This window comes from Sceloporus undulatus, chromosome 5, assembly GCF_019175285.1.
Source record: "Sceloporus undulatus isolate JIND9_A2432 ecotype Alabama chromosome 5, SceUnd_v1.1, whole genome shotgun sequence".
Classification (NCBI taxonomy): Eukaryota; Metazoa; Chordata; class Lepidosauria; order Squamata; family Phrynosomatidae; genus Sceloporus; species Sceloporus undulatus.
Window position 1 is genome coordinate 138,970,501 of NC_056526.1, and position 9,586 is coordinate 138,980,086.

At 41.3% G+C, this 9,586-nt stretch overlaps 1 protein-coding gene across 1 annotated transcript in view; it reads left to right on the plus strand.

Annotated features, from left to right (window-relative positions):
- Nucleotides 1–1,101: 1,101 nt before the first annotated feature.
- The window catches only part of TMEM192 (transmembrane protein 192), a 19,120-nt gene continuing 10,635 nt past the window's right edge, over nucleotides 1,102–9,586 (plus strand). Inside the window, exons 1-3 of the mRNA XM_042470081.1 lie at nucleotides 1,102–1,201; nucleotides 5,406–5,552; nucleotides 7,706–7,970. Of these exons, the coding sequence (XP_042326015.1) occupies nucleotides 1,148–1,201; nucleotides 5,406–5,552; nucleotides 7,706–7,970 (466 nt within the window). The 5' untranslated portion in view covers nucleotides 1,102–1,147. The remainder of the gene's footprint in view (nucleotides 1,202–5,405; nucleotides 5,553–7,705; nucleotides 7,971–9,586) is intronic.

A 9,586-nucleotide genomic window follows, 5' to 3' on the forward strand; every position in this document is an offset into this window, starting at 1 on the left:
TTCTGTCACGTGAGGTATGCTTTTCCCTCGTTGCATGCTGGGAGTTGCAGTTCTCGGAGTGGGAAAGGACTCCCATTTTCTGTCACGTGAGCTGAACTTTTCCCGCTTAGGACTGGAGCATGGCTTTGGTGCGGCTTCTGGACTCTTAGGACGCATGTACCATAACTTCAAAGTGACTCGAAGCAGTTTTATTTTGGCTGTCTGTATCAGGCCAGTCTTTCTTTTGTGGTTGTTAGACTCTAGAACTCTATGCTCTGAGGCTGCTGCCACACTGAGGAATTAATGCAGTTTGACACCGCTTTAAATGTCACATCTCCATCCAATGGAATCCTGGGATTTGTAGTTTGTTGTGGCACCAGAAATTAGCTCACAAAACTACAAACCCTTGTATCCCATAGCATTGAGCCACAGTGTCAAACTGCATTCATTCTGCAGTGTAGATGCTGAATGAATGTCCTAATTCAGTGTACAAAATCATGAACCTTTTAGGAATCTTACAATAACAAAACCGTGCCAAGAGACACACCACAGGCCCTTTCGTACTTCACGATTACAGCACTGTGACCCCACTTTACCTATCATGGCAGCGTTTGGTGAGGCATCAAAGCTCTCTCTCCCTGAAAATTCTCAGTATCCTTCCTAAGGTGCCAATCCAGGTTTTTGAATTATGGAAGCATGATGTGTAACATGGAATTATAGTGCTTTAATTTTGGTGGTGTAAAAGGGCCATATTTGTATAGTACACTTTCCACTATTGCCTTGTAACTCCTCAGACTTTCATGCAGCAGGAGCGAGATAATGTTGTTGGACTAAATTGGAGCGGAAAAGGGGAGATAATAGGCGGCAAAAGCGAAGCGCCTCATTCCGCCTCTCCCTGTTTGGAGTGGAGCTGGAGGGGGCGTGGCTGAGCAGGAAAGGCGGGCGGGAAATTTGAGAGGAAGCGTCCTCCAATAGCAGGGAGGGGGAGGAGCCGAGGGCAGAGTTTCGGGCGGAAGTGGGAGGTGTCACTGCATAAGGAGACGTAGGGGGGGGGGGGGGGTTTTCTTTCAACCCCCCCGGAGGGGGTGGGGGGGGGGGGGGGCGTGGTCCGGCTGGAGGACCGGAAGCAGTCCTCTCTCTCATTCACCAGCGTCACAGTCTGCCTGCCATGGCGGGAAGGCGTCCGCCACAGCCACCGCCGCCTGTACAGGACCTGGATAAGGTGAGTGAGAGCAGCTCCTCTCCACCCGCCTTTTAAGCAGAGAAGGAGCTTTGGAAGGTTGGAGCCCAGCGTGGCTCCGATAGAGAGGGAACTCAATGACTGCCCTGGCTGCGGCTGCCCCAGAAGGCCACGTTTGGAAGAGTGAGTGGCTTTGGACTACGGATCCCAGGATTCCCCCTCGGGGGCTTTGTGGTGTTTTGTATGTATACAGCTTGTATACGTGTACATGTGTTCATATGCATAGAGACTAACAGGGCTATATCCTTAAAGGTAGACGTCTCTAAGTATACATATATAGGTGTGCTGGCCTGTGACCATAATAAAGAGTCTGGTGTGTGTATACATGTGTTCCTATGTATAGAGACTAACAGGGCTATGTTTTTACTTGTATACATGGCCATGTGTGTAAGTATACACACACACTCTCCCCTCCATATTTTCAGCTTTGATATTTGTGCATTTGATCATTCACGGCTTTGATTAACATGTTCTCTCTAGGAATATCTAGGTCCTCCTCCAGAGCAACTCTGTGGTCAGTTTTAACTAAGCGTTGTGCTGGAAGACCGACCAAGGGATTCCTAGAGAGGTGTCCTCTCAGGTGCAAACATGGTGTTTGTGTTATTTGCGGTTTTTTCACATTCACGGGGGTCCTGTGCCCCTAACCTTTGCGAATATGGAGAGACAAGGGCCGCTCTGTGACCACAATAAGGATTCTAGGCTACATGTAAGTAATATAAATAATAAAGATTCTATTCTACATGTGTGTATATGTGTATATATAGATGTGTGTGTATGTGTATATATATATATATAGTATAGATAATATATATAATACAATATAAACACACACACACACACACACACACAAAAATGTCAATGAACGACCCTTTCTTCTTGCCTTGGGGCACACTGAGTGCTGCAGTTCCTCTGGAATCTGTGCTCCTTTGTGAACATTTGATTTAGGAAACCTAAGGGCAGTGTAGTTATGCTGAAGTAAGTTGTGAAGCTGCTACAAAATAGCAGTCAAAAACGCCATGCGCTAGTGCACAGAGATAGCTGGTAAAGGTTACATTGCAACTGGTTGCAAGATGGTTGCAGTGCTGTTAGAAAAGGAGACGTGCCTATAAATACTCTGGGTGTTTCCAAAATCACAACCACATGTCTTAATATCATAGTTAGGATAGTCAGAATACTGAGTCCCAAACTTAGGAAAGAAGGCAGGGTATAAATCAATCAATAAATAAATATACTGAGTGAGCCTGGGAATGCAGGAGTGATTTGCATGTGTATTGTGCTCACACAGTATATATAGACCCACTTTTTCCAGGCAAGCATTCTCTGAAGATGCCAACCACAGATGCTGGTGAAACGTCAGGAAGAAACTCTTCTAGAACATGGCCACATAGCCCAAAAAAACCACCAAAAACCATATTTACCGGAGTGATGGTTGGGAGAGGCAATGGGTAGGTGAGTAGTTCAGGTTTTCATTTTTGGAGGTTAGTCTGGGAAGGCCCGCCGGAAGAGATCTGTCTTTCTTGCCTTTTTGAAGGCCCCTAGAGATGTAATTTGATGGATCTCCTCCAGCAGGTCATTCCATATTTTCAGAGCAGCAGCTGAAAAGGTCCTCTGGGAAGTCACCACCAGCCTGGTTTTCTTTGGTTGTAGTAGGTCCTTCTCACAGGACCTGAGTGTACAGGAAGGATTGTATGGGGGGGAGGCGTTCCCTCAAGTAATCTGGCCCCAGGCCATGTAGGGCTTTATAGGTAATAACCAACACCTTGTACTGAGCCCAGAAGCTAATAGGCAGCCAATGTAGAGATTTTAGGATAGGTGTAATAGGGCCGTATTTAGATTTACCTACGACCAACCTGGCTGCCATATTCTGAATTAATTGCAGCTTCCGAACATGGCACAAGGGTTGCCCCATGTAGAGCGCGTTACAGAAGTCAAGACGAGAGGTTACCAGTGAATGTACAACCATTTCTAGGTCTGCCTGTTCCAGGTAGCGTCGCAGCTGGCGTATCAGCTTTTGTCTTATGGTGTCTTTTATGCGTTGAGACATTTGTATTACTGAGAGTTATACTTCTGTACTGAAGTGAGACTTCTAAGTAGGTAAGCCTGTACGGTAGTGATGCGTGAAATTGTTAAACTTGAAGCTCACAGTCTTGATGATGTTGGGCTATGTACCAGTTTTTCTCTTCACAGGCTGTACTGACTAGGGCTGATGGGACTTGCAGCCGAACAACATCTGGAGGACCCTGTTGTGCAAGTCCTAGTGGGCTGTTTCACACTAGAGTTTGGATCCTTTTGGATCAAGTCACTCTGGTCAAGGACGTTAAAGAGCTAAAGTGAATTAATATCCAGTTCATGTTTTTTTTTTAATGCTGTAAGCTGTAAGCATTTTTAATGTTTGCCGCATTTGTTATTTGGTCTGTGATCAAAGGAAATATAAATTGCAAGCTCAGCTTAAAGTCTGCTAGTCTTTTGGAAGCAGGTGACCCATATGCTGTGCTACTAGCTGTTGGATTTATATTGTAGGTGTTCTGTTACTACATATTTTTGACTAAAGTTGTAGTATTGTAATTGTTTCTCTCATACAGCACTTCATCAAACTGGTTTGCCAGACAGCATGGCCATGAGTCAGATGATGAGAGCTATTGTCCAAAACACCTGGAAGACATTATTTTTTTTTCTTTGTCTGGAAGACAATATTTTGGAGAAGGCTGTCCTGAGACAAAGGCGGAGAATACTAAGTAGCTGTCTTAAAGGATTAATCTTTTTCAAAACAAATTAGTGGACAATTTCAGCATTTCCTTTGGACAGACTGCAACAAAATGTAGATGGTTAGATACCTGTGTTTACACTGTGACTTGTAGAGGGATGTAGCTATATAAACAAGGCTTAAATTGTTTCTGTTCCAATGGTCAAACATGGCTTCTGAGACTATATTATTTTTACTTGACGCTTGAAAACAAACATTTAAGCTGCTTGCAAAAGTATTTAGGCCTAAATCCTATTACACCCAACTCCAGTAGATTGAATCAATAGATTTTACATATGTAACATAATAATTTCCTATTGATCCAGTGGGCCTATTTTGGTTTAACTGTCAATGTGTAATGTGGCAGCTGTTTTTGTAATGCATTTCTAGCTCCAAATTCAAATCTTTTGTTTTTGAGTATACTATGACGTGGTCAAGTTGCAAATTTAAAAATGCTGAACAATATGCTAGTAAGCTTTCCTAAACTGAACTATCAAGTCTACTTTATTACATATTTTCAGATCTGGAGGATAAGATCATAGGTTCCTGCAATGTCATCTTATCCTGAAGTTTGAAATTGTGTGTTTAAACTGAATTGAATCTCAACTTCATCACTTTCATTTTAGTAAAAATGTGTGTGTGTAATTTCAATTTAAAAGTAACTTTAAAACTTCATACAGTAGTCCCCCACTTATTTGACAGGTTAGAGACTATAGCACTGTCAAAAAGCAGAAATCATTGAAATGCAGAACCCATATTAGTGTATATCATACAGTAATATAATATAAACAAATATAAGTATGAATACCTGTACAGTTCTATGTTATAAGCACACAACAACAACATAAACAACTTCTACAGTATACAGTATACAAGCTGAAGTTTAAAAACAAAGTTGGATCACAAAAGTTGGGCAAAGCACCTTCTTTTTGTTTGATTTATGTAATGTATACTGTAGAAATAACTGTAACTATAGTGTCATTGTGCCCTTACAGTACAGCACTGTACAGGTATTTATACTTACAATTGTGCTTTTATTTGTCAAAAGAGTAGGCCACGAACAAATGGGTTCTGGTAAGATAGTATCAAAAAAGTGAATCATCGAAAAGCAAGCTTTCCAAAGGATCATTCCATCTTGAGGTCCACCCTCCCCAACATCACCCCCACCTTTTTTAAAAATAAAGTTGGCTCCTAAACTTGAGACTCTTTTGCAAGGACTTGAGACTTGGAGTAAAAGACCTGAATAAATCACTGGTTCTTCTTTTCAAGTGAGCATGCATAGAATTATACTGGATACTTGTTTATAATGTGCTTATTGGAGGAATTTGTTTTTGCAGGTGGATAACTATTTGTATATACCAACATGGCCAGGCTGTTTCATTCTTCATGTACCAAAAATTCTTGCTTTCTGATTAAATAAACATTTCACTTTATCTGTTTCAGGGCTCCCTAGAAATAACCCAGAGTACCGATGATGACCCTCTGCTTGATGCACCCCTCCTTCCACCTCATGCATTGCATTCCAGATTGCGTCCAAGGTTCCATGCAATCCCTACAGTCTGTGTGGCCAATATGTTGTTGCTTTTGCATGTAAGTTGTCCAGTATTTTTAGACTAGAAGTGAGTGTAATGCCTAGGGGTCACATTCAGCATGAAAGGCTGTTTCTGTACTCCACAGATTCCCACACATCCTAGTTTTGAAGGAATCCCAAAATACTACTATAGTTGAAACAATATGATTAGTATTGAAGTTAGACTGTATATGCATAACTATGTTTAAAAATATCTTCAAAAACAAAAATGTTCTGTCATTTATCTTTACATAGATATTACTGTATATTTTTATGTATAAGTCTGAAAATTTTAGTCAAAAAATTGACCCCATAAAACTGTGTCAGCTTATCCATGAGTCAATGTAAGTACTATATTTTAACTCTATCCCCTTCTCTGAGTAGCGTGGTGAAAGGCAAGAGTTTAGTTCATCCCGGGAGCACCAAACCCTTCTATTCTTTCTACCATTATGCCTTTTTGATTGCTTGGGTGGGAAAATGGCAGCGGTAGCACCTCTTTGGTGCTTCCCCTCAAAGGAGTGCAAAAAGAAATCAGGCTTAGAAGGATCTGAATAAGACATTTGTATAATGTTGGCCCCAAAACTTGTCCTTCACTTATACATGAGATCAACTTATAGTTGAATGCTGTATTTTCTGGTGTATAAGACTACTTTTTAACCCAGGAAAATCTTCTCAAAAGTCGGGTGTCGTCTTATAGGGCAGGTGCTGAAACTTCTGAGCCGGAATGGAGAATCTGCGGTCGCCGCATATGGTGGGGGGAGCTCAAAAACGGCCGCGGCCACATCCCCACCGTATGCAACGATCGTATGAAAGCAGCTACTGCTTTGATAGTCTTGGAGACAGGGAGGGCTGGGCAGGCAGGGAGAGCTGACCAATCCAAGCAGGCTTTGTATACAACAAGGTTTCCTGCTAAGTACCTGCATGTCATTTGAATTAAAATTACTATATTGAAATCAAATCTGATGTTTTTTAAATTTTTATTTGGTGTGCATTGGAAGAGGGGTAGTCTAATACGGCGAGTATATCCCAAACTCTATATTTTAACTGAAAAAGTTGGGGGTCGTCTTATACGCTGGAAAATACAGTATATACAGTATTTGTATTGACATTTCCTTCCTGGGTGTTTTTGTTAATGCAGTTTCAAAACATAATTGTTTCTTCATTTAACAGTGTTCAGAGGAGCTCATATTGAAGCTTCTATATTGACATAAATACATTTTAGTGTTTTTGTAGTGTTAAATCTATTGATTGTAATGCATGCTATGTTTTAAACCTGGGTTCATATTTCGATGGTGTTCAGGGAAAGTGTAAAACAGCCAGCGAAAGGGAAAACAAAATATTGATGGCAATCCTGTACAAATCCTATGACTTGCTATCTTAGTAGGGTAACTCTCAATATCACTGATGTGTATAGGTCCCCTTAGTTTCATAGTTTTTACTAGAACGTTGAGCTCCACCAGCTGAGGCTCAGTATAGATTGAGTCTGTTTCGAGTAAGAATTCAAGGCCAGGACTTGGTTTAAGCATGGAACTACCCCTACTGACCTCCCCTGAGCACTTATAATTCCTAGCAACTCATTTGGGAAGAAAGAGGGAAGCTGAGGCCCCTGCAATCCCCAATGGCCTGCAGCCTGTTATAAAGTAAGCTTGGAAACTATTGATAGTGTCATCCTGAGTACTTTATATCTGCCATGTGCCAGTGTTAGAGGGCCTAGACCAAAGTTGCTCTCTGAATGGAAGGTTGAAAAATAGCTTGTTGAAAATGTGTCCTGATTCAACTAACAGTGAAAAGTTTCCAGATGAAAATAAATTGGTAAAATAATTACACTTGCTACACATGAGTTAAATTAAGTCTAACTATTAATATTAACAGTGGCCTGTTACAGACAGGCCAAAATAAAGCTGCTTCGAGTCACTTTGGAGGTATGATATTTCAATGATGCATGCGCCCTAAGAGTCCAAAAGCCGCACCAAAGCTGCACACCAGTCCTTAGAACTGGCACGTGGCTTTGGTGCGGCTTTTGGACTCTTAGGGCGCATGCATCATTGAAATACCATACATTCAAAGTGACTCGAAGCAGCTTTATTTTGGCCTGTCTGTAACAGGCCAGTATTTGGCTTGGTGAGTCTCCTCTCATTGTGTTAATTCTTCAACTTCTCCATTCATTCCTTAGGTTGCTTTTGTTGTTTTGGCTTTCGTAGCAGGCATGTGTTGCTCATATTCTGATTCAAGTGAAGATGTCTGCCCTGGAGGCTACACTTATCCACTTAAGTTACAAAGTGTTATAATCTTTGCCAAGGTGATCCTCTGGATTCTCCATGTGTTCCTTGAACGATACATTCACTTTCACCACAGCAAGGTTAGAAACAAAGGCTATCTTCTGATTTACCGGACCACAAGACACCTTAAAAGACTACCTCTGCTAATTCAATCTACTGGTGAGCTGTTTTTCTTCCTTGGTCATTTTTATTAAACTGTTGTCTGTAAACCATGAATACTTCATGTGTTACATGTTCTTCTTCATGTGTTACATGTTTTTTAACCGCAGGATAACTCCAGGTTGCTAGCTTTGGCTTTCTATTGCTTTGGTTTGCTCAGGTAGGTTGATAATTTCAAAGAGAGAGACTAAGGCCCTCTTGTTACTGACATATGCAAGTGTAAGTTGTGGTACAAATATGGAGTGATTTTTTTTGGACAATACACAATAGTTATATCCATTATCTTGAAGGAGAGAAAGGCAAGCCAGCTCCATCAGGATTTGCCTGAAAAGAAGGAGGCCCTCCTTCTATCCACCATCTTGAAGGAGAGAAAGGCGAGCCAACTCCAACAGGCCTCTGAGGGAGAGCAGATCTGCTGGACTTTTCCCCTTCCCTACTGCCATTCCCATCTCCTTTTGTGTCTTGTCTTTTTTTAGATTGTAAGCCTGAGGGCAGGGAAATGTCTGATTAACAAATTGTAAGCCGCTTTGATAGCCTTGGCTGAAGGGCAGTGTATAAATAAAATAAATAAGTATATTATTGCTATATCTTGCTGTAGCATGCTAGTACACATTGCCTTTGTGCATTGCAGTTGCATAGTGAGTTGTCAGGCATGTACGCTGAAAATTGATCACACACATTGCACTATGTTGGTATTCAGTACAGTTGTCTAAAATCACTTCACTGGCAGATATTTGCTGAAATGATGTTTGATCTCAGTCAAGGGCTGTAGGTCATTACTGCAGTGTTTAAGGACAAAATGTGAAATCATTCAGTTGGATTTTACCTGTTTCCAATAACATCTTTTACAAGTAAGTAGAAGTATTACTGAATAATAATGGTCACACAAACTGGCTACTCTGAATGACTTCTCTGTCGGTCCAAGTGGTGTCATTTTAACCATATTTTCCTTGCTGCCATAATGTCCTTAGTTCATGGGGAGCAATAGATTTGTGTGGCAAGGAAACAGTGGATATTTTAGCCTGCTAAATGATTTTATACAGGTATCGTCTTCCTCTTGTAGATGCTTCGTGGGCTATTTGATTTGGAGGACCAGCAATTTTATTTTCTTGTGTGTCATGTACCAGAACCATAATTGTGCCAATTGGCTAGAACTATGTTCTAGAAATTTGTAGTGGACTGGCAGCCAATAGCTCATGAACTGGCACTGGTTCACAGACTACCACTTGGAGTAGCAGTGATCTAGACGGGTGGGCAACTGTGCAGTAAATGTGAGCCAGTTTTCAACACATGACTCCACCATGTACTACACCCATGTATTCTGGGTGCACTAGCCATTTTCAGTTTGTTTTGGTTGTATTTTGAGCATGGGATGGGCTTTTGAAGAGTAAGGCAAATTAAACCTCTGCATTTGTGGGTGGTATTCTGTATCTTATTGCAACAATGAATATAGTGGATGCATATTATTATAGTGATTGCAAATGCGGCTGTAGTAACTTCAGCAAAAAACAGGGCCATTGGGGCAGCAAGTGGCGCACAGGTTGCTCCTGTCATGGAGCATAGGCATTTGTGAAAGGCATCAATACTATAAATGGTTCATCTTTAAACAGGTTTTT